General features: G+C 32.4%; 2 protein-coding genes across 2 annotated transcripts; one reads left to right on the top strand and one right to left on the bottom strand.

Annotated features, from left to right (window-relative positions):
• Positions 1–8,855: 8,855 nt before the first annotated feature.
• Positions 8,856–9,901, bottom strand: LOC125820893 (probable receptor-like protein kinase At1g33260). Its single transcript, XM_049500319.1, has one exon. The coding sequence runs from the start codon at positions 9,885–9,887 to the stop codon at positions 8,856–8,858; it is 1,032 nt and encodes a 343-aa protein (XP_049356276.1). The 5' UTR covers positions 9,888–9,901.
• An 11,762-nt stretch (positions 9,902–21,663) lies between these two features.
• On the top strand, positions 21,664–23,034 carry LOC125820937 (acetyl-CoA-benzylalcohol acetyltransferase-like). Its single transcript, XM_049500359.1, has one exon. The coding sequence runs from the start codon at positions 21,664–21,666 to the stop codon at positions 23,032–23,034; it is 1,371 nt and encodes a 456-aa protein (XP_049356316.1).
• Positions 23,035–27,082: the final 4,048 nt, after the last annotated feature.

A 27,082-nucleotide genomic window follows, 5' to 3' on the forward strand; every position in this document is an offset into this window, starting at 1 on the left:
CAATCTAATCAGCGATGACGGGCTGAGCTACGACGACATCGGTTAGGCCAATCTCTTCATTGTTATCACCCATTACCGCTTTTCCTTTTTGTGAGCTTTGATCGGGGAAGGAAGTTGTAGGATCCTTAGATCCTATGAAGTAAGGATGATCAGCCAGCTTACCGACACAGACCAGTTCTAAGTACCTGTAGAAGAAAAACAACTCAAAGGTAAATTTGTTAGTTTTAGTTTTTAATGAGATATGAAAATAAGTTGACATTAAGATAAACACATAAGTGTCATTTTTCTTCAAGCAGATTAATCCACAGATATATTTTGAATGAAAGGAGGACTCACGGGGGAATAACTTTATTCTGTATGCTAATTTTTTTGATTGAATTAGGAAGGTCGACTTGCATAGAGTCATGCTAACTTCTTCCACTCATATGCTTTTGTAGGTGAAACTCTTCGGAATCATTCACTAATAAGGGGGGATAAAATTTTAAAAGATATGGACCGAGCCTTGAGTAGGCTGCCTACGTATCCCTCCAAGGAATTCAGGCCCGATGTAGTTCGAATTCTAGCAAGTCAACCTTCCTGAGACGGATGAGTGGAACTTTAGAAAATATTTAAAGTAAAGGGTTTATACATTTTTGAGAAACTTGGGCAACACTTCAGGAGTAATTTGGACGGAATTTGTTGTTGTGGATTTAATATATGCTTAGAGTGTTCTAAGAAACAAGAGTGGATTAAGTCTGCCTTAGACAAAATGATACGTTACAACACAAAGCAATTATATCAAGCAGCACACAAATAGTTTATATCGCGCCCTAGATTTGTGACCTTTTATGCCAAAAGTAGGCCAAAACGTCAAACATATGTGATTATGATAGATTGATCCAAGCCATTAATTTGTGACAACTCAAGTTTGGAAAACAAACACCCCCCAAGTTTCATAAAATACAAATAAAAAAGTACAACGAAGAGAGAATATACAAATCTAAGACTTTGCCTAAATCGTGCTATCAATCACGCTGGTGGAGAAAGTGAAGATGACGCTCCCACGTTACTAGGCCCTGCTCCCGCATTGTCCAAATATTGCATTATATTTTCCATTTGATCCCACATTTCAGAAGTGATGTCACGACCCAATGGCACCTACTATAAACCCACCAGTAGGTAAGCCAACCCATAACCTGGAACAACAAGTAATAGGTTCAGAGGGTAGAAACTAAACAAGAATAGGCAAAATTTAAGATAATAATATAAACAGGCGGAAGCAAACCAAAACATATATATACCAATAAAGATCCCTCCTAGAACCTGGAAGTCACTAGTACAGAGCTACTAACAAAACGAGTTAAAGTCCTAAAAGTGGACCACAAAAACTGGACTATCTCGAAAGGCAAGAGACAAGTATATGTATATAGATGGAGACTGAAATAGTACAAAACACCGCGTGCTAACCCCCGTCTCCGGATCAGACTGCTCCAAGCTCGATATCAATGTTGACCACTGGTGCTCGGGCCTGCTTCACGAAAACAAATGCAGAGCGTGGTATGAGTAACAAAACAACAGGTACCCAGTAGGCATCATAGGCCAACTGAACTTGAAAAGTAAAGGCAATATGAAAAGAAGGAATAACACAAACAAAGGTCAAGAATGGAAATCTAAGTAACAATGAAATGCACATGAGTGTAGAAAGAACTAACTAAAGTAATCTATAAGCTAACTACACCTAACTGGACCACAAGCCCAGAAGGTACACTTATGCGCAAGTTTAATTAAAAACCCGAACAGACACCCATAAGCTCGACGAGTACACATAATAACTATAACTAAAGAGAATTGCATATGAGAACCCAAGAATGGAGACCATCGAACCAGAACCTCAACTCTAATTAGTAGAATCTGACAATACGGAGGCTGGACCTCGAACCGAATGCTCACCAGAAGTAACCAAGTAACCAATCACAAGTATCAAGTAACTGAGGCCGGACCTCTAATCGGATGCTCTATATAAGTATCTGGGCGATAGAGGTCGAACCTTAAACCGGATGCTCTATGAAAATATCAATGAGGTCGAGGCCGAAGCTCGAATCTGGATGCTCGACAAAGGTGCCAATGTAGTTGCTGAAAGAGTCCCAATTGATCCATGCTCATAGATTTTCGTGGAACGCCGTCCACACATAGCCAATCAATGTAAGTCCTTGGAACCGAATTGAAAACCAAAGTCAAATCGCGAAGCAGAACCAGTGTCGTCGACGTAACTCGTGAAGCCGTAACATCGGGAAAATAAGGATACTTATCGTCGGAGCAAGCGTATCACCTAGCTAAGGCCCAAACTATCAGACTTAAGTCCGTTACACCAGTCTACACGGATCTAAGTCGGCGGAGTGACGTCGAGACAAAACTAAGGCCTATCAGTTTCGAATCATGTATTTCTAAGGCAAGCCCTAGTCAAGCCTAAAATAAGGCCCAACATGCTTCAGATAAACAGTAATCAAGCATACAAGCACTCCATATAGCAAGGAGGGTCAATTAGTAACACATAGCATGCTCACAGTTACCCGATAATTCCCGAAAGAGGCCGAAACATGATTTCTAAATATCTATGCATGATTCAATAACTACCAACCCAAATTCCAACTAATCAACATGCATTCACATTCTCGAGCTCAATCTAAGAGAGGGAAGTCGTAGCCTACCTATAGGCCTATCATGCCCGCTTTAAAATCACCCTTTCGAAGCTTTTCCTTTCCGAACGGCCTCGAAATGCTGTCACACTATACAAAATAGAGTCACAACGTTATTACGGTCGTTTAGACACTAAAATCGCAAGAAACGGAGACATGCCAATTTTGGGGTCAAAACGGGAAAAGTGGGACCCGCGCTGGAAATTCCGGAATTAACCCCAAAAGTAGGTCCTAATGAGTTCCTCGAGATCATGTCCCAAAATGGGACACAATTCGGAGCTCGGGAACATCACAATATCAACAAGCAACTAAAACCCAGATTTTCTCAAGAACTAAAAATAGGATAGCAGCTGAATCAGTAAATTTACCAGAAACGGGAGGTCTACAGTGAATTCTGACAACACCACAACGTTCTCCTCGAAAAACCATTCAACATAGCCTCAAGAATCACTGAAATCGGACCTAAAATGGCTGAGTAAACAAGTCTCAAAAATTCCAAAATCAAGCTCACAAAAAGGGGTCTTGGCAGTAGGTATTTTACGAAATTTACCTCAAACAGGGATCCCAAATCAGTTTCCGAGCTCACCAACACGTTCCTTACGAAAAACCCAACAGGATGGACCTTCGAATCACTGAATTTGGACTTGAAATGAAAGAGTTAAGCCCTTTTAAAGTTTTAGAACAAGTGTTGAATTTTCTGCATTACACCAGATTTTCAGCATATTTCGAAAACTTAAAAACTCCGACGGGGCGCTCCGAACTCGTTCGGAACCCCGTGCACGCAAACGAGATATGCAAACACACCAAAATTGATATGCCGGACTCAATAGCACAGTCAAAATTTCCATACGAGGCCATCTCGATAAAAAGTGGGTCCCACTTCCAAAGGCCAATTTTCACCAAAATCCATCGAGGGGTTCGGAATGAGTCCGGAGGCCTCGTGAGTCAAATGGAAGGTCGTTCTAGAACAAAATCGACATTCCAAAACTTATCGTGCTGACGAAAGTTTCATCAGAGCACGTTTTCCAAGAATGTTGACCAATGTCAACCTTAGGCCAATTTTCAAAGGCAAAAACACCTAATGGTCCAAACTCGCACCGAAGGCCTCGATACTCATGTCAACCATGCTACTAGCCTAATTTGGCCATTACGGAGCTGATGGAACCGTCAGAATTTCATTCTGAGGTCGTTTACCTGACGTTTTGACTAATGTCCACTATTCAAGCTTAAGGTCTCTAAAACATGGAAAACTACACGAAATCCAAATGAACGACCAGGCGACCGAACAGTCAGTGCCAGCAAGTCATAAGTGACTTGGGGTCGCTATAGGAATTCTCTAAACGATGAAAAGGAGGCATTAAGGCAAAAATGACCTGGAGGGTCATTACAACATCCACTACTAAAAGAACTTTCGTTCGCGAAATGAACGATCAACATCACCAGTCAGATCTGCCCTCATGTCTTCACCTTTGAAAATGAGACCCTTCCCTTTTATATGCATCTCATAAGCTTGAAGATGCTCGAACAGTGCACACAAAGTTATTTCTTCAGGTTCCGTTGTCTTATTGCCAATCACAAAACCATTTGTCCAAGATTTGGGAGAAATTTCCAGAATCTTGGAGACTTGTCTGCACAAGGGGACTGGTTCTTCAAGGAGCAAGAGCTCATCTGTAATGGTAGAAAATCTTGTGTGCATTTCATGGACAGGTTTACCTTCATTTATGGTGAAACTTTTGAACTGAACAGTAAAGAAATCTAACTTAGATTTCCTTGTTTCTTCCGTGCCCTCATAGGTATTTCTCAGCAGATCCCAAATTTCTTTGGCTGATTCACACGAAGAGATCTGATCGTATTCGTCCATTCCAATGCCACACATAAGTAGCTTTTTGGCTTTGTGATTTTTCCGAACTAGTTGCTTGTCAGAGTGATTATACTGTTTTATGGTTTTGGGAATCACTCTTGTTTTCTCTCCAACCTTAACCTCCATGGTTGGCACATAAGGACCTTCACATATCATGTCCCACACTTCAATATCCTCAACCATGAGATAGTCTCTCATTCTAATCCTCCAGTGTCTATAGAACTGACCCTTAAAAAGAGGAGGTCTTGTGGAGGACTGAGTTCTTTGCTGATTCAGTGGTGACGCCATTCCTCACAGAAACTTCTCTCTTGGTGTTAACCAGATAGAGAGCCCAAGCTTTGATACCAATTGTTGGAATGTATGCGTCCACTTATTTCAATGGGACCAGGTCCCTTGTCTCAGCAAGAACAGTAACAAAAAATGTGCATAAAATAAACAACTGAAAGTAAGATCTGCACAACTGTTTTACGTGGAAACCTCCTTGCTCAAGGGAGTAAAACCATGACCTGTCTCAATAGGACTTTTCAAACTGCTTCCACTAATCTTTTCCAAGCAAAAGTAAAAGCCAGTTTACAAAATGAGATTAGCCTACTAATCTCCACACTAAGCAATATCTCCTATCACTTAACTGAGCCAGAGCAAATACAACACTGCCCACTATACTCACCCTCACCGATTAATATAGGTTTTTCTAAGCGGATACCACACCGCCCACTAAACCACAACCCTCTAGACGATTTAGATTTTGACTAAGTAACAACAATGTTGCCCACTAAATCACCTAACTCTAGATGACTTAGACTTTTAGAAACCGAAACAAGATCTGAATCCTTTATAGATTAGGTTCAGATTTACAATGTAAGCACATGAGACACAAAGCTTTAAGTACAACAAAGACTCTTCTTCACTCTATCAGATCCCTTTGTTGAGTTGAGTAATGCTCTTCCTTGAAGATGGCCTTCTTTTCAAGCTTATGAATTTTGAGAGAAAATCCAAATGTAGTTTGCCAAATCTTGAGTTCATGTTTTTTTAGAAGAGACTATATCAAAATGAACATAAACTCCTTGGGACCACCCATTGGCTGAGAGTCTGCTATTTAGAAAAGTTGTGCACTTACCATATCAGAAGTGGCAGCTTTTCTGATAGCTGTCTTTTCATCCTTTCACATCGCAGTCTTGCAGGGACCAGGTCCCTTGCAAACTTCTCTTAGTGAGTTCTTGAGAATACGTGTTGGCTCTCTCCTTTTGAATGAATGAATATTTTTGTTGTTTGTAAGTTGAATATATTAGACAAGAAGAATTATTGTCCAATGTACAAGCAACCTCCTCGCTTCTGATTGGTGGAGTACTCTGCCGCTTCACCAACTTTCTGACGCAGACAGCTTTCCAGCTGTACAACACTTTGACCACTGGACGAGTATTTATACTCTGGAGAGGACTAGGTCCCTGCACTTGTGAGGAGATCATCAAAACATCAAAGAACATAACATTTTCCCTCTTTTTGATGATTACACACAAATATTCCTCACACTGAGTTTATTCATTCATTTCACTGTCATCAGTCCCAATAATAAGGATTTGATTCCTTGTTAGATCTCTAAGTTTGTTAAATCATCAAAACTTAACATCAACTCCAAAATAACACATTTTCGTGGGCAGCGAGACTAGGACAAACGAGTTGAGAACATCAACTCTTCTACTATGAAATCTAAATACGAACAACAAGCTAAGAAAATATGAGCGTCGATCTTCTCGGAACTTAGAATCAGAAAGCTAGTTATAAACTTCTAAGTTTAAGATGTCTATCGTTCAAAAACCAAGCTCCAAACCTTGTTTGTAAGCTATTTTTCGTATATGACCTCAAAATCCAATCTTTTTAACATATCCCTAATCACTGAGGGTAGAGGGTTATTTATAGGGGAAGTTGGGGCGATTTAGGGGGGAAATCCGTTGGAAAATTCAACCAAAAATTTGAATTTTTTCTTCTCTTTTCGAAGCAACAGGGAAGGCTGTTGTGCAGGCCTGCGATTTCCGCGAAAGGAGGGGAGGGGAAGGGGACGTGAGGTGATCGATTAGGCTGCTAGGATTATGGGTTTTGAAGATGATCACATTTCTGGGTTCTCCGCGATTTCCGCTGGGTTTAGACGAGATGGGGTCGTCTGGTTTCGTGAAAGAAGAAAAAGACGCAGGGGTCGCAGTTGATGATTGTTGTTGTATTGGAATGGGTCTTTTGGTGGGCTGATGAAGGCAAAAAATGGGCTGGCTGGGAATAGAGGAAAATGGGTATTGAATCGGAATTGGGCTATTGAGTCTTAGATGGGTTTAAAGTTAGATAAGGAAAGAGTTTGGATTGGAATTGGTCATTTGACCCAATCGATTGCAATTATAGCCAATTGAATTCAAAATATAGCCGAATTGAGTTAATCTAGTGAATCCGGCTAGAATTTTAACACGATGAATTAAGATTAACGAGCTTCTTAATCTTAACGAAATGAAATAATTATCTAAAAACTATAAAAAGTGACAAAACTATTTAAAATAACCTGCAAACTATATATTTTTTCTTAAAATTTTGTAAAACTAATTATTTTAATTCGTTTGAAATTGAAGAGGCTCGATGATTAATCTATATTGTGGAGGTCCAAAATTGGGTGTCAACATATATATAACTTACAAAATTGATCCAACAAACTTGTGGTCTTCAACATGTCATATCATCCACATGAGCATGTTATCAAGGGTTAAATGAGAAGATGAGTTTTAAAAGATTTTCTAATATAGATATTTGGTCTTTTTGGAACCAAAAAGAAGGTACAAAAAGCTTCATACAAAATAGAACACAACCACACAAGAGTAAACTATATAAAGTTATCCAGAAAATGATCAAATGATCCTTAATGTATGGGCTTTGCTTCCATTTGGTCCTTAATATATAAACTTGATGGAAATAGTCCTTAATATACACAAAATGTGATCATTTTGGTCTTCAACCTATAAATGTGTCATTTAACTTGACCTCATTTCATATTCATGCCCTCCAACTTTGAGTTTGCACAAATAAACACTTAAACTTGTATAAAAGTGAACAAGTAGACACTTGAGTCTTATGTGACATAATACACATAGATCTCCGTAGGACACAAATTGTTAAAAGTAAGCAAGTAAACTCTCTTACTTGTTCTTGTAAGCTGTTTCTTTCCCGTACTTTAGTAAGTAAGCATGTAAACGACCATCTCTCCGCAGATAAAAGACTAGAGTAGGCCCCATAGAGATGTTGACATCTGGGTTCACTGATCTTGAAAAACTAACGGAGATAAGGTCGATAGCTTGCTTTCTCGTGAAAGTACGGATGAGAAGAAGTCAAAGCAAAATTCAAAACAAGAAGCACAAAGAAGTCTCTTCCACTCCTCTACAGGATGAGGAAGTGGTACGATGTCACATAGGATGTGTGTATCTATTTGTTCAACTTTATATAAGTTTATGTGTCTATTTGTGCACACCCAAAATTGGAGGGCATAAATGTGAAATAGGGTTAAGTTAAAGGACATTATTTATGTATTATGTCAATGTTTTCCTCAATAAATTATCTCACAAATTCAGTTAATATGGAATAGAGGAAGTAATAGCTATTCCTCTAGGAGAAGACAAAAATAACGATATTACTCTGAGAGGCCAATGATCAAATCAGACCAAGGCTCGATACATCCGAAGAAATAGCCAGTGGCCAACATTAGCCATTATAAAATCGTCTCACTAATGATGCCAGACGTTTGGGCACTATGTACAATTCAAAGGTCTAAAATTCTTTCACCTTAGCAGTCCCCAAACTAGGGGATAACTTATCCAGTGCCCAACCATCCGGCTTCACTCGTAGGACGGTTTCATAACGGCTAATGCTTGGCGCTAGTTGTTCCTCTAGGCGTACAGAGTCCATTTGTTGGGTCGTAGGTAAACTATATTATTATGTTGGAGGTCTTTTAGTTTGAGAAACAAATCTGAACAAGTTCTACAACGATAAACACACATTTGAGACGAAATTTAAAGTCAAGACAAATTTGCTCTATTTTTCATAGTTGAGTAGCAAATCAACTTTGATCATTCAAAATTTCAACTCTCAATTTGTAAGGAGTTTCTTGAACTAATTCTTTACCTAGCTATGACAAAACTTTCAATTGTGACAAATCCCTATACAAATTTACATGAACCTTTAACTAGTATCACACATAAATACTGTTGTAATTTTAATATGTATAAATAGTATAATTTTTCACTGAAGGGGTTTTGGATGAACCCCTTGGCCCTTCCTAGCTCCGTCCCTGCTCAAACCTTTTTACCAACTGAAAACAGAAAGGAGATGGAAGATATTCTACTTCTCATATTCTCCAAAATTTCAGAAGCAGAAGGTCTGAGGCCTGGGAAATCACTTAGGCATAATGCTGCAAGTGAAACCATGGCCTTAGCTTCCTCCAATACGTGATTCCTATCGAGGCGTGGATCTATCATTTCCGCTACCTTAGACACATTGTTCAAAATCGGAGCAGCTTTCGATATTAACCTCTCCCCACTACCTGAGGAAAAGGCCTCAACCCCTGAAATGAGTTCTAAAATAATGACTCCAAAGCTATATATGTCGTTTTTCTTGGAGGCAATGCCGGTCCTCAAGTAGTGAGGATCAGTATAACCTGGAGAACCAAGTATCACTCGATTTTTCGTTGATGGTGAAACAGAAGAAGAAAAGCCAATTTTCGCAGACCCAAAATCACATAGCTTGCAATTGAATTGATCGTCTAGCAATATATTAGAGGACTTGATATCGCTATGCACAATTTGTAAAGGACATTTGTCATGAAGATACTCAATAGCTTGAGCAAGTTGAAATGCTACTGCCATTCGGTTTCTCCATGGAAGAATTGTCATATCTCTGTTTTCGTGGAGTTTGTCCTGTAGAGTACCATTTGAGACATACTCGAACACGAGCATGTTTCCAGATTCATCATTTTCACAATGATCAAGAAGTTTAATTATGTTGTCGTGTTTGATTTGAATCAAAATGTCTAATTCTTGCTTGTAGATTCTATTGAGACGCTCGCTGCTGCTGTCCATGATTTTAACAGCTCGGAGTGATGAATCAGGGAAATTAGCTAAATAGACTCTGCTAAATCCACCACAGGCAATTAAATTGGAATTGGAGAAATTCGCGGTGAATTTCTTCAACTCTTCGCTTGTATATCTCGTTGCACCAGCAATCATTGTGTTATCTGATTCATCTTCTTTATCGCCTTCTGCGAAAACACGGATATGAGAAACTCCAGCGCGCCTTACGTTGTACCCAAAGCACCTAAGCAAAGCCATAATGGACACAAAAAAACAAGGCAGAGCACAAATTCAACGTGTTTGTGCTATGTAAAATGGACGTTGGAATCTCTCGATCCTTAACTAGAAATCTCTGACTTCAAGCCTGAGAATGGAGAATTTCTTAGTAGAGAGCAACCACCACGATCCAAATTAATCAGGCCAAACTACGAAAATCGAATAATTAATAAACGGAAACAAAACTCAAAGGCTTGGTGGGATGATTGTGGTTTGAATTATTCTCTCGATCCTTAATCAGAAGTCTCTGACTTCAAGCCTGAGAAGGGAGAGTTTTCCCTGCCTACGATATGTGAATTCAAATTAATCAGCCCACCGACAATGAAAATCGGATTGTGTATGATGGAAACTCGAGTAGTGAATGATAAAGTTTTTAAGCTTGTGTTTTAAAAAAATGTTATTGTCAATATTGCTATCCAGTGACCGTGCGTGTGGGATATAAAAAGGGAAAGTGACGGTGGGTGAGTATAAGTATTTTAAGCGCTGAAGCTACTGGGAAAGAAGAATAGAACCCCACACACAAATAAAAAACTTATAAAAATATTAAAAGGGAAAGAGCATGGACTCAACCAAAAAGTTCACCACCCACAGACAAATAAAACATTTCTATAAACATAAAGATAGCATTGTAAAAGAGAAGAAATTGTACTCATAAAATACTCCCCATGAACCAATTTATTTGACTAGGTGCGTAGCGAGCTGGGGGATAATGAGTTCATTCGAATTTTTTTCAATGAAAAATTATATGATTAATTTTTTTTTCATGTATATATATATAATAGATGTGGAGTCGCCTAGTTCATTTGTTTACTTCTTCAGATTTTGGACTCTCTTAGTGAAAATCTAGGCTACACCATTGTATATGACACAGTTCAAATTTGGAGAGTCAAACTTTTCATTTTGATTAAATAATAACAAGATGCCCAGTGAAAAGTTATTTATTTTGATTGTGAATTTATATATACAATTTTTAAGGTTTTTGAAAAATAATTACATATTTAGAAACTGCCTACAAAATAATATAAGTCCAATAATTTTAAAATAAAATATTCAAAAAAAAACTAAGAATAAATTGTAGTAAAACAATTTCTTGTTTGACTATCGATATCTGATCTATGTCTTATGAATTGAGACTGAGGAAGTGATCCTACTAATCATTGCTTGTAAAATTCAACTTAGTACGAACATGAATAGTTTAATTAAATGTGTCAAGTTTTATATCATATTCATGAAGTGGAACATAGAAAAGCAAGAGTTGCACTCCTAAATCCTAATGTTATCCCATAACACGGTGGTTTCGTTAAAATATGAAATTTAAAATGTTTATTAGACTTTACAAATTTATTTAAATAACTCCTAAATCCTAATGTTATCCCATAACACGGTGGTTTCGTCAAAATATGAAATTTAAAATGTTTATTAGACTTTACAAATTTATTTATATATAAGGTGAACATAAGCTAAAAAGGAACATGAATAAAATACTACAATCTACTTTGTACCAAATTATTTGTTTTGTACCCTACCTACAACAACTTATGTCAAATGGCAAATAAGCATGTTTTACATATAGAAAATGACTAATTATTTTTGAATGGTGGATTAAAGAACACAGACAAACTGAGACCTTTAATAGAAAGTGATAGTGAAAGCAAAATAAAATACCGTCGGTTGGTCAAAATTTATTTCTATTTTTTTTATTGGTCAAAATTTTGGAAAAAAAATTCTTAGGAAAAACAAGTTTTTAAAAAAGTAATAGTACTTTTAAGTTCCTCAAAATAATCTTTTTAAAAAAAATTTAATTATTATATTTTCACATTTAAAGATTAATGATTTTCAGCTTATTTAAGATTTATATATTGAAATGATGTTCAAATATTTTTTATCTATTGACTTTGAGTATTACTTTAATAAATTGGAGTACATATGATGGGTATATGGATCAAATTTTGTTTTCAATTAATTTTTGTATTGTTGATTGAATGAGCTAAAAAGAGAAAATATGGAGATGAAAGTAATAAGGACAAGAAATTGGTGAAAAAATCCTTCTTATCTTTGGCAACCAAATAAGAATCCTAAACAAACTCCTATAATTAATTTAGAGTTCAAGTTATCATATAATACTCTTTTATTTTTATTATTTAAATATTAATAATAAGTGAATATATTAAGAGAAATAAGTATTTCTAAAAATGAACTAAATGTGTTTTAGATATTGAATAGTATTTAACAAAAGGGTAAATTATCTCTTTGTTTTCCTGAATAATTATTGTTGAACATCTATTTTTAGTATAACTGACAAGTAAAAATGGACGGAGCGAGTAATCATTTCTTTCTTCAAGACATTTAATTACTGACAAGTTAATAAAAACACTCTTTATTTGTTAGGAATGATCAATTTCTTAAAAAGGTATGCTCAAACTAAAAACATCACTTATTTAAAAAACGAAGAAAATAGTACACAATTTTCTGGATAATTGTTGCACTACATATAATGTACTTGATACGGAGGAAAATATCATGTTGATTGGTAAAATTTTTTGAAGAACACTTTCTCTAAAAAAACTAAACTTCTTAAAATAGAAAAAGTTTTTTTTTAAAAAAAAACAAGTTTCATCTATAACATTTAATATTAATTGTCGCATTCCCATCCTCAGCACACACCATCTCCACTCCAACCCCCACACTCCTACACCCATGGTGTTTAATTTGATTACATTATATATAGAGCCGTCAATATGGACTAGACTCGTTGGACCGGCCTGGCCTAACCCGTGATTTGATAGGGTTGGACTATGGTTTTTGGAGCCCATTTAACAAAAGAGCTTTTTAGCCCGACCTGAATAAGTCTGTCGATTTGTGGGGCTTGAGAAATATGGATAGGGCCAGCCCGTGGGCCAAGTAAAATTAATTAAAAAATAAAAATAAAATAGAGTATTAAAAATAATAAAAGTCTAAACTCAAAATCTGTTTAAAGTTTGAAATATGACAATTTAAATACAAATTATGTTTATAAAATATGTACTACATAAAATTAAAATTCCCTAAAATTTTTAGGGAATCACTACATAGGCCGTAGCCTATGGAATATTGTCATACTTTTTGTGTTTTATTATGATTATTGGAAAACAATTAGGTTAATATTTCTATTTAGCTATTTATGTTTTTACTTGAAATCAAACTTAATAAATATTATAAAGATAAATTTATTTGTGGATTTGATTAACAAGTAGTAACACTAACACCATGTAATATTGTCTTGTCAATATTTATGATAATGTTTTTAAATTATAATTTAATTTAAAAAGTTATAAAAATATACTTTTAAGAAAAGAGGGCTGGCCGACAAAGCCCGCAGCACACGTACTTGTGGGCTGGGCCGACCATTTTCTAGCCCACACCAAAAATGGGCTAACCCGACCTGACCCGTCAAATTTCAAAGCATATATAGGTTAGCTCGGATGGGATGGGCTAGCCTACATTGACAGCTCTAATTATATACAAATATTTTTTATTTATTCATCAAAAATAATAAGTAAAAAATTATTTATTTTCTGAAAAATATTTTCCACCAAATACACCCTAAATCTATATAGGTCACAAAAGTTATAGGGAGGTAGAAGATGTGAAGTTTCTTGTGGTCAACTTAGTCTTGCTCTTTGATCTTATGCCAACCCACAAGGGGCCCCTCTTTTATTTCCTCGTGTGTATGGGCATTTAGGTTCGTAGTATCTAATATTGGTTTATGGATTTTGTTTTTTAAATTTGTTTGGTGCAAATATAATAATTATTTTTCTTCAATTTAATTTTTTTCCTTATCTTTTGATTTTTTGTTTTCTAATTTTCATGATTATGGCACCAAACAAATCAAAAAGAGCCTCACCGAATTTCTCTGACAAACATATCTTGCACGATATGTTGGATTAGGTGTTGCATTGTACAATTGATGGAAAAATTATTTACATGTTCAGAATGTAATTAAATAATAAAAATATTTTTTCTTAAAATTGCTTGAGTTTTTAAAATGATATGATCACACATTTCAAAATGGTATTAGAGTGGATAGACGTTTTGAGATTGAATCTCACTGCCCAAGTCTCAGTCATTATTAAAAAAAGAAGAAGAATTTTCTCGTGTTTGATTCATGAAAAAAATAATTAAGTCTACACGTGAGGGGTCGGCATGTTGAGAATATAATTAAATAATAAAAATATATTTTATTTAACGTCTTAAGCTTTTAGACAAGATGATCACGAAATAATTATACCCTTCAACGTTATGCATGCTAATTGTACTAACATGCTAAGTTGCGCAAAGTTTTTATTTTGATGTCACAGTCATATCGATTTCTCTAAAAATACAATATGCATCTATTGATATTTTTGAAACAACTCCAACAAATTAGTCAAAATATCCATAAATTAGTCAAAGCTATGTGCAAGTAACTATCGCAATAAAAAGAGATAATAAATCGAAACAACTTAAGCAAACGCGTCCACAAAAGAAAATATGAGTGTTGAGCCGATCTATGACATTATGTGATTTGACCATTAAATTGCCGTAAACAGTGTGCTTTCTCCACCTAACTACTGTAGTAGCAATAATCAATTAAAACGAGAATACGTAAAGGCTGATTAAGAATTTCAAATCTACTAATTAGCCCTAAAAGATTGGCCATATGGTCCATTGCTAATTCTTTATACGATGCATACTCGATAACAGGTAGAGCAACGGATTTGATCGGATTAATTTTTTGAATGATCACTCAATTAATAAATTTTATATTAAAAAGTCATATTTTTTTTAATTTTAATTTTTTCAAATAAAGTAAATGATTTTTGAAATAATAACTAATATTTATTGAGTGATTATCTGAGAAATTAATTCAAATTTGACCATATACCTTTTTATCGAGCAACTCACACAACTATTGTTTATTCAAACTTACAATTAAATTCTACCGTTACTAATATCATCGAATACGACTTATTTGCAAAATTAAATGAAACCAAACAACACAATTAATAAGATTTGTTTATTCACAAAATTAAATGAGAAAGAAAAAAGTAAAACGTCCAAGGAAAAACATTGGGTATTATTTTAGAAAGAGAAGATGTTCAAAAATGCCTTCAAAACTATTTTAGTAGCTATTAAATTTTTACCAAGTTTTAATTATATATTTGTTCTTTAAAAATATTTTAGTACCTAACTATTTTTTTTTAATTATTATGGTTATATATAATATATCAATTTTTTTCCAAAAATATTTTAAAAATATTTTGACAAGTTTTCTCATTAGTCATTTTGGGCGACATATAAACTCAATTATTTTTACTTTCCTTTTTTGCTTGTTGTTTTATTTTTCAAAAGTATGTACTTTCTCCATTCCTAAACTAGTGATTTTTTATCCCTTTTATTTTGTTTCAAAATAAGTGATGCCACTACAACAAAAACACCTTCCAGCGGCAATAAATATAAACATTAACAAAGAGTGATAAAGTCTTTACCGACATTAGCTAGTTAATTGTCTTTGGATTTAGTATCGCTATAGGCCTTGAGAACATTTACAAAGAGTGTTAAATAGCGCTAAAAATATGTTTTAAATGGCAATTAAGCTATTGCCGTAAATTAATTGCTGCTAAAGATCATTTTTATGGTGTTAGAATTTCAAAAAGCAATTGATCTTTCTTGTTCTTTCAAAAGTACCATTATTTTAAGTGAAAATTTCATATATGACATATATTAGATTAATATTTTCAAGTTATAACAATAGAATTAAACTTTCAAGTTGTAACAATAAAAAAATTCAGGTTATAACAGTTTCTTAATAATTTTTTATTTTTTTTAAATAATTGTAAAAATTTGTTTTGAAAAAAATATAAAGATAAAAAAATAAAATAATTCGTTTCTGAAAAAAAAAAAAGATAAAAAAAGGGAAATAAGTGTGTTAATTAAATTTGAATTGATTGAAGATAATTATTAATTAGCATAAATTAAGGAAATTCAAACTAATTAAGAATATTTAATTTCCTTATTTCACTCTAATTTGTTAAAATTAATTAAAAATTCTGATTTCATCCATTTTCTTCCACGTTTCTCTCTCTTCGATTTTTTTTCCAGAAATCTTGTCACTCTCATCTAATTCATATTCGTTTTTATTCAATAATCTTTATTTTCTGGACGGCTTCTTATTAGTATTAATAAAACATGGTGGTAGATGGGATCCTTCAGGTTAGTGTTCTTTGCGATTTTTTATTTGTATTGTAATACAAACCAAACGTTCAAAAAAATTATGAACAGTGATTCTAAAAAAAAAATATATTCAGATTTTGTTTGTGAATAATAATTTTAATTATGGCGTTTTTGGTATGAATATTCACTTTTGAAATTACATAAAATTTGTTTGAAATTGGTATGGATTTTTGTTTGAACATTCATTTTTTTGTATGTTTTTGGTTAAAAAATTACATAAAATTTATTTGAATTTGATATATTGGTTATACCATGTTGGTACGATTTTAGAATTATATTTGAATCAATTTCATATACTATTTGTCTAATAAATGGCAATTAATAGTTAAAAGTGGTATTATTTTGGTATTATAGTGACATGATTCTGCTGTTAAAAAGTGACGACTTATGTCATGAAATAGATATAATTTTGGCATGAAATAGGTATGAAAAATGTGCATAATAATTATATGAAATTTGTATAATGATTTCAGATTTTTTGTTGTGTATATTAATTTGAATTATGGCGTTTTTTTAAAAATGTATAATGTTATATTTTGGTATGAACATTGAATTTGTTCATTATTTGTCTGACGCATTTTTTTTTGGTATATTTTTGGTTAAAAAAATAGATAATTTTTTCTTTGGAATTTGTATACTTATACTACCAAGCATGTATGACAATCAATAATGTTTTGGTATGATTTTTGGTTTGATTGAATTTATTTTTTTGGCATTATATTATAATGAATTTTGAGAATAATAATGTAGTGAATTCGGTATACTATTTATTAAAGAAATGACAATTAATATTTCTAAGTTGGAATTATTTTGGTATTCTAGTGGCATGATCCTGGTATGAATAATTGATAACTTTTGGCATGAAATAGGTAAGAAATGTGTGAATAAGAATTGTATGAAATTTGTATACTGATATAACATATGTGTTTTTACTTTTGTATTCTGTAATAACATATGAAATTGTTTTAAAATAACATATGTATTTTTACTTTTGTATGAATTTTGTAAGCATAAAAATGGTATGAAATTTGTATATTGATATAACATAAGTATAAAAGTTATTTGTACTTTTGTATGATATAATATTGACACAATAATTTATGATGAAACAGAAAAATATGCAATTCAAAAAGTGTCAAAGCATAAATTATTGTCACCTAGTTCAAAAAGAACTGTAGGGAGACCACAACTTGTAAATGATTTGCTGATGTGAAATTCAAGAGGTTTAAGATTACGTGCAGTACATGTCGTCGGGAGGAACACAATAGGAAGACATGTTCAAATTACCCTTCTGAAAAAAAGACATAATTTATTTTTATTTTGATTTGGTTGTTTTATTGTGGCAAACTCATGTTTTGATTTATTTTGTCTTTTAAGTTAATGAATTATAATTTCAGAATATTTATTATGTGTGCTAGTTAATCATTTGTGTATTCAGTGTTTTTCAAATGTATACTCAAAAAATAGGTAATGTTTGTATGCGATTGATATTGACTGGAAAAATTAAGTCAAATCTTAGTATGAAATTGGTATACCTTTGGTATCCAACTGACGTCCCAATGGTAAAATTGAAAAAAAAAACATGTAATTAAGATTTCAACTGAAATAGCCAACGTAAAACTAGTTAATATTGTATCCAATTTGTATAAATTTAGTATTGAATTGATATCCCATTAGAAAATTGAAAAATCAACATGTGGTTGAGATTTCAATCAAATTAGACAGCCTAAACAAGTTAATGTTGTATTCAATTGGTATCCAACAGATATCCCACTTGAAAATGAAAAAAATAAAATGTAACTGATATTTCAACCAAATTAGACAATCTAAAACAAGTTAATGTTTTATCCAATTTATATACACTTGGTATCCAACTTGAAATTTTAGAACAAAGACAAAAAATAAAAATGTATAAAATTAGTATCCAACGGGTATAAATTCAGGAAGAATAAATCAGGTTGTAAAAAATCTTACCCTCTTCCACACATTACCGGTGGATGCTACAGCCGCTATCACTTTGGCTGCAGGATGGGAATGAAGGTCAAGGAGGCAGGGAAGAAAAGGTTATTCGCTATTGGCTTACCCTTATATCAGGCCTTGGTACGGCCTATACATGATGGATGAAAGTTGATGCATATTATATATTGTTGTCAGAAATTGTAGCAAAAGAAATATACATCATCCAAAAATCAAAACATGTAATTAAAAGTCTAAACTGCAATAATTAATATAAGTTCTATATTTTGCTCTCTCTTCAATTTATATTCCGTATTCAAGTGTGATTTTTTTTAATCATATTTAAGCTAAAACTTAAGAAATCCTTATTAAAGATTTTATGATCTCATATTATCTAATATATATCAACAAATTTTAGAATTAAATATACTTATTTCACCAACAAAACAGTATTTTAGATATAGAAAAACACACCAAAAACAAGTTCAAAACTTAAGTAAAACGGTTTTTTTCTCTCAAGAAATCAGGTTTTAGATTAATTAAAATAAAAAACGAAATCAAATTTTTCAAAATATATAGAATTCTTAATTCTAAAAAAATCAGATTAAAAAAAAACAATATCAAAATTTAAAATAAAAAAAAAATCAAGAAAAGCAAAAAAAAAAAGATTAAAGAGAGAAAATTACATGTTAAAATATACGGTGATAAATATATTTTTTTTTTAAAAATTAAAGGCCCCAATAGTCATTAATAAATAAAAGTTATTTGAATAAGTTAAAAAATCCCTTAAAAGGTGTAATAGATAATTACAAATTGATTCTCTCTCATTAATATTATTTCTCTCACCTATTAATTATATAAAAGGAGTTGCAATCAATATAATTAAATAATTAATAATATAAAAATATAAAAAAATTAATTATTTAATAAAGTAAATTTTAACTGATTTTTAAATAAAGTTAAATTTAATTGATATATTATAATCCGTAATTAAACTGTTATAAGTAAGAATTTTTTAAGAGTAGGTTTAAAACTCGTAATATTGTCTCTTAAATGTGTATATTAAGCTATTGCCGTAAATTAATTGCTGCTAAAGATCATTTTTATGGTGTTAGAATTTCAAAAAGCAATTGATCTTGCTTGTTCTTTCAAAAGTACCATTATTTTAATACATAGAATTTTACACTATCAAATAATCACTTATTTTTTTAAGACATTTAATTAGGGATAAATTTAGTAAAATAACACTCCTTATTTTTAATACATAACTTCCTAAAAGGTGTGCCTACGTTAAAAATATCATTTATCTAGAAATGGAGAAAATAATACATAATTTTTTGGATAATTTTTGCACTATAATGATGTGCTCGATACGACGAAAAATATTTTTAATATTTTCATTTTGATTGGTAAAATATGTTGGAGAATACTTTTTTTTTTTTTAAAATTCTTAAAATAAGAACTAAGAAAAACACATTTCATGAATGACATTTTACATTAATTATCCTCCCCATTCTCTGGTAGAGACCATCTCCACTCCCACCCTCCAAAACCCCAACTCCACCCCACCCCCACACTCCTACCCAAGCTTGTCCCACCTCCAATGGTGTTTAATTTGAATAAATTATATATAAATATTTTTATTTATTTATAAAAAAATCACTTATTTTTTTTTCAAAGAATATTTTCTATTTTTTTTTCTTTTACACCAAACACACCCTAAATCTATATATGCCACTAAAAAGGCAAGGAGGTAGAATATGAGAAGCTTGTTGTGGTTATATACATAAACATGACTCTTAACTTGACTGTAACTGACAACTATGTTATTTAACTTTATTAGTGCACAATCAGACACTTTAACTATTCAAAATTTGAACAAATAAACACTCGAGTACTGCAGGCCATATGCATGACATATAAACGCCTCTACGCACATGGATTCCACGTATGACATAATTGTCAGGTCAGACGCTACATAATAAGACACATATGTCTATTTGTTCAATTTTATACAAGTTAAAATGTTTACTTGTGCATACTCAAAGTTGGAGGACATAAATGTTAGCTAAGACAAGTTAAATGATACGTTTATATATTATGTGTAATTAAAATCCCTACAAAACCCGCTCATTTTGCGGGGGGTTTAATTGCATTTTGGGTTTTTTTTAAAACCATCCCTAATTTACAGTTACAACGATTTAAAAAACCCTATAAAATATTTCATTTAACAATCATTTTTAACAAATCATTAAGTTTTATTTAGCTAGGGTTTATCACCTCCACAATCTTTTTTTGGACAAATAATTAAATTTTAATTAATTTGGGTTCATAACCTCCGTAATACAAAATTTTAACACTCATGATTTGGCAGCGGTTAAAACCCTCCCACACAAGATTGTTATAGTAAAAAATTATTTTTTTAGAAATTTTATTGCATAATTACGAGAATGAGCAAAATTAAAACAAATAAAATGACCCCCAAACAACTTTTTCAATCAACCAAACTATCCTAAAACCAACATACATAGCAAGGATAAAATGGAAATTTGATTTGAAAATGAATATATATATAAAAAATTCATTAAATGATATAATTGTATGTATATATGTGGTTCTTTATGTGTATACATTGTATATGCATAATATATAAACATTATTCTTAACTTGAATTCAATTGAAAACTATGACCTTTAATTTTATTAGTGTACAAATAGGCTCTTCAATTATCCAAAACTTGAGCAAATAAACACTCGAATTTACCTCTGTCGTGCATGACTTGATCAGTGTATTTCACGTATTTTGCCAGATAGAATTCAAGTGTTCAAGTTTTGAATAATTAAAGTGCCTACTTGTGCATTGATAAAGTTAAAGGTTATACCTACCCGCTAAAGGCAAGTTAAAAGTCATGTTTAGTATTAGGCATAATACATAAATGTGGCCTTTAACTTGGTCTGATTTCACATTTATACCCTCCAACTTTGGGTGTGCATAAGTAGACACTTAAACTTGTATAAAGTTGAACAATTACACACATGAGTCCCATGTGACATTATACACGTAAGACACCACGTAGGACGTGAATTGTCATGTAGGACGTGTGTGTCTCTTTGTTCAATTTTATACAAGCTTAATAAGTGTATTTGCGTACACTAAAAGTTGGAGGGCATAAATATAAAACGAGGACAAATTAAAGGGCATATTTATGTATCTCTATTCAAAATGTTTTTATCACTTCATTATCTTAAATCGAATTTAGTTTGAAAATATTATTTGTATTTATTCACAGTCAAAATAATTTTATCACTTCATTAACTCAAACCAGATTTTGGTTGAACATATTATTAAAATCTATTCACAGTCAAAATGTTTTTATCACATCATTAAGTCAAATTAAATTATGCTAAATATATTTTTTGGATCTATTCATAGTCAAAATGTTTAAAAATTCTTTTTTTTTTTTTTGGCTATATATAGTTGGGAGCTTACAAAGAAACAACTGTACCTCTTGTACCCTTGTTCACTTCTCTATCTCCATACCACCAAAACAATGGACATAGGATTTGGCAACCAAAAAGATTGCATAAAAGTTGAAATTTTATGGACGAAACTCATAAAACCATGTTTACCTACTCCCCCTCACCTTCAATGTTACAAGCTCTCGTTTTTCGACCAATTATCTGAGAAAGAACATGTCCCATTTCTTCTTTTCTATGCTAATAATAATTTCATCAACAACTCCACCATCGATGAACGACTTGAGCAATCCCTTTCAAAGATATTAACTCATGTTTATCCAGCAGCAGGAAGGTATGACAAAGATGAATGTTCGATTCTTTGTCTTGATCAAGGTGTTTCCTACACTAAGGCAAAGGTCAATTGTAAGCTTGATAATTTCCTAGAGAAAACCCGCAAGGACCTTGGTCTTGCGGGTTTATTTTGGCCACATGAAAATAAGAATGTAGATGAAACTAATCTGAAGGTTTCACCTATTGTCATTGCACAAGTAACCGAGTTTGAATGTGGTGGCCTAGCAATATCATTGAGTGGTTCACACCCTGCAATGGATGGTTTCTCAGATTTTAAATTTCTTTTCGAGTGGGCAAACGTGTGTAGAATGGGAACTCCTATCGAGGAGATTAATTTTTTAAGCTTCGATTTGAGTAACATTTTTCCAACAAGAGATATATCAGGACTTTTCAAGTTAACTTATCATCCAGTTATAGAAAAAGATATTATTGTTAAGAGATTTGTCATCCGTGAGGCTGCTATGTCAAGGCTCAGAAAAAAGTACATGGATGAATCAGATGGAGGTTTGACTTTTCAACCGTCAAGGGTTGAAATAATTACAGCACTCCTTTGGAGGGCTTTAATCCGCATTTCAACAACGATACATGGGTATGTTAGGCCTTCTCTAATGGACTTTCCATTGAATTTGCGCTCTAAAACATCTTTACCACAAGTGCACAACTCTATGGAGAATTTTAGAATCGATGTTCCGATAAAATTCATACCAGGGGAAACCAAGATGGAATTACACAACTTTATAATATTAATCAGGGATACAGTGAATAAAGTTGTTGCTTCATGTGCCAAAGCTTCACCAGATGAAATAGTGTCAACATTGGTTAATATATATAATGAAAGTGTTAGATCACCAGAATGGGGAGGGAACAATGAAGTTGACAAAGTTTTATGTTCAAGTATGTGCATGTTCCCTTTGCATGATACTGATTTTGGTTTGGGAAAACCAGCCTTACTATTTTTTGGCATGAAGGATACACAAATGTTATGGTTGCATGATACGAATATTCATTCTGAAGTTGGTGTACAAGTGGACTTGAAGGAAAGCTATATGCAGTTATTTGAGCGTGATGAAGACATCAAAGCTCTCACGTTTATACGCGATGCAAATCTTTGATATCATTTTACTTTTATTGGTACTTGTTTTGTTTGTACTTTTTATTTAGGAATCCTTTGGACCTATATGGAGTTATGATTTGAAATCGTATTTTGAAATAATATTGATTTGAGGTAGAGGTTTTGTTTGGATATGCAATTTGAGTTTCTTTAGTTTTATTTTTTCTCAATAATAATGAAAATCCGATAAATTATGAAAACTATCAAAATTTTCTCATTTCTTATACAATCATACCAAATGAGCAAAACATAATTTATAAAACAAGATATATGTAACGGAATATACTAAGAGGCTGCATGCACTAATGAAAATCGCATATGTCCATGTCTTTTTATCTATAAATGTATACGACGACAAACTTCTAAATACACATAATTTTATAGAAACTCACATGATTCTATATCGCATGTCCAAATTAAATGCCTACATAGTATTATAGACTTGGGTGAAATAACATTAATTATATTCCCTTCGTAAAGGAAGCACTCTTGTTAATTTTTTAACTAACTTGGTTATTTGTTTTGTGGGTGACTTTCATTATAACAATTCCAGGAACTATCAAGTGGATTCAAAAGAAATCATTAACCTAGACAAAGTTAATCATATAAGAAGAAGGTCCACAGATTAACTAGTAATTCATTAATGTTTATATTTCATTTGATGCAAATTTTAATTATATGAAAGGAAGTTGATAGTAAACAATAGTGATTTTGCTAGAATGCAAATATCAAAGTTTAAAGAAATTTATATGGTTATAAATTATGCACCTGGTGAGCACTCTATGGTGTCCTTTTGATGCTAAATCAAGACTTGGTTAAGAAAATCTAATATGTTGCTATTGTCTTGAAGAATTTTCTTCTTCACCTGTATCCAATGTACAGAGTATATTAGATATTAAGTTTGAAGCTTTGGGCTATAATTTAGTTTTTAGATGTTGATATTAATCTCTGAGATTCAACCCATTGAAAGCTAGATTGTTGAGAAATACATATCTTATACATATATTTTGTATATTTAGTTTCCATATGTAGATCAAATCTCATTAATTGGGGATCATGATTTCTTACCTAAAGATAGAATAGATTGATTTGTATCAAGTTGTATATATATCAGTCTGTGAATAAAGAAAGATACTTCACCAAAATATATTGTTCTCTCCTTTTCTAAGATGGTATCAACGCTAGCTTGATCATTCAAAAAATCCAAACACTAGCAATAAGAGTAACAATATGGATTCATCAAATTCATATTTTCTTCAACATTCAGATCATTTCAGCCTCATGCTTGTTCTAATTAAGTTGAATGGGATCAATTATCCATCTTGAAGCAAATCAATGATACATGCTCTCATAGCCAACAACAAAGTATCTTTTATTGATGGATCAATTGAACCACCACCAGAAACAAATAAGCCAACAGAGTATGCATTGTGGAATAAATGCAATAATATGATTTTATCATGGCTTGCTCATTCGGTGGAACCTGTTCTAGCTAAAGAAGTCATCCATGCCAAGATTGCTCACCATGTATGGCAAGATCATAAAGATCACTTTTCACAAAAGAATGCACCAACAATATATTAGATTCAAAAATCACTGGCTTACTCTCACAAGGTAACATGAATGTTTCTTCATATTTCACAAAACTCAAAGATCTTTTGGGATGAGTTGGATATATTTCGAACACCTCCCACATGCAAACAAATTAAAGCACACACAGATCAAATTGAAGAAGACCGTGTAATGCAAATTTTGTTAGGGTTTTGCCCTGATTTTCTTACCATAATTTAAGATTTATTTTTCCTTAAAGAAAAAACAAAACATTACCATAAATGTTTATACTTTTCTTGAAAGAAAAATATAATTTTATTTTATATTTGGTTTATTCTCTCCTTTAGGACTCCTTTTCTAGTAAGAAAAGGTTTTAAGACTCTATAAATATAGGTTTGTTTTCTTCTAGCACATAACAATAACATCCATAATGTAGTCGTTTAAGATTATTGTTTATGGGGAGATTTATTCTCTCTAAAGTTTCAATGTTTTTCTTTATATTAGTTTTGATATAATGATATAATGATTTTTAGTATAAGTTTTTGTTATCTAATTCATCAACTATATGATTTGCAAATTGTAAGCTTCCGCATGACGCCCTAATCATCCTTCATAACCCAACAAGTGGTATCAGAGCACATGGTCCATCGATCGCATGGTCCGATGATCCTATGGTTCAACAAGATTGAAGAAAGGTTCAAGTGGTTTCAAATCAATTTGCAACAACTTTGATGATAATGTAGATTTTTGTCGAGCTACATGTGGAGAAGAAGTTTCAACCATATTTTCAACATTCCTGTTGCTGCAATTTTTAAAAATAAAAATAAAATATTTTAAACCCATTTTTAACCCATATATTTTAAACTTTATTTTTAACCATGACAAGCAACAATGATGGAGATTTTGTGAAGAACAAGATTATCATGCAATGAAGAAGACAGATCAAGCTTTGTCAAGAAAATCCAGCCAAAAGGGGAGATTTGTTAGGGTTTTGCCCTAATTTTCTTACCATAATTTAAGATTTATTTTTCCTTAAAGAAAAAACAAAACATTACCATAAATGTTTTTACTTTTCTTGAAAGGAAAATATAATATTATTTTATATTTGGTTTGTTCTTTCCTTTAGGACTTCTTTTCTAGTAAGAAAAGGTTTTAGGACTCTATAAATATAGGTTTGTTTTCTTCTAACACATAACAATAACATCCACAATACAGTCGTTTAAGATTATTGTTTATGGAGAGATTTATTCTCTCTAAAGTTTCAATGTTTTTCTTTATATTAGTTTTGATGTAATAATATTTTGATTTTTAGTATAAGTTTTTGTTATCTGATTCATCAACTATATGATTTGCAAATTGTAAGTTTCCGCATGATGCCCTAATCATCCTTCATAACCCAACAAATTTTAATGGGTCTAAATGATATCTATAATGTTTTTTGATCTAATATTCTCATAATGTATTCCCTTCTTAATGTACGTCAAGCATATTCACTTGTTATTCAAGAGGAAACACAGAGACAAATGACGTCGAAATCAACATAAAATTTCTCTATTGTTACTGCACTTGAAAGACGTGCCAATAATTTTTTCAACAAACCAAAGGATAAGCATTGTGAGCATCGCAATCGAGAAGGACACACAATTGAGAATTGCCGCACTCTGAAATTTCATTGCAAATATTGCAATAGAAAATGTCATACATAAGACATATGCAAGTTTAAAAATGGCATTTGGTCTCTTAACAACTCAGGAAACCAAAATAATTGACAACAACATGGATCTTAGGGTAATCCTTCTCATGTTGCTAATGTGATCGAATCTTCTCAATCTAAGAAAGAGGTTCACTTGCAAGATGCTAGCAGTTCACATGGATTTCAGCAGAACAATTTCGGCAGATTGCTTAGGCAGTATAAGCTTGTTCACTCAACATAATAATTCTGCCAGTAATAACGATGCCTATGCAAATGCAGCAGGTTTATCTCTTTTTCATAATGTTTCAATTAATTCTGCATTCACTAGGCCATGAATCTTGGATAGTGAAACAATTGATCACATTACTTCCGATTCCATATTCTTCACTCAAACAAAATCCTTGTCTATATCCATTGTCAATTTGCCCAATGGGTCACCAGTATCAATTCATTCCACTGGCACAATTCCCTTTAACTCAGACATTACCTTAAACAATGTTTTACATGTTCCATCTTTTCGTTTAAATTTAATGTCTGTTAGTAAACTTATCAATAACTTAAATTGTTATGCCCTTCTATTTCTCACTTTTTTTGTATTGCAGGACTTGGCTACGGGCAGGGGCGGCTCAAACCCGTTGGTGGCCTAAGGCCAAAATCAAACTAGAGGCCTTAAAAAAAAAAAATTAAAAATGTTTTTATTTTAAATCTATTTTTCTAGCTTTTTGAGATGCAAAGTTGTTAATAATTTTTGTGTAGTCAATCTCTTCTAATAATTTTTTTTCAATCGATAATATAGCCAAACCAC

This window comes from Solanum verrucosum, unplaced genomic scaffold (assembly GCF_900185275.1).
Source record: "Solanum verrucosum unplaced genomic scaffold, falcon-dt-bn FXZP01000289.1, whole genome shotgun sequence".
NCBI classification, from domain to species: domain Eukaryota; kingdom Viridiplantae; phylum Streptophyta; class Magnoliopsida; order Solanales; family Solanaceae; genus Solanum; species Solanum verrucosum.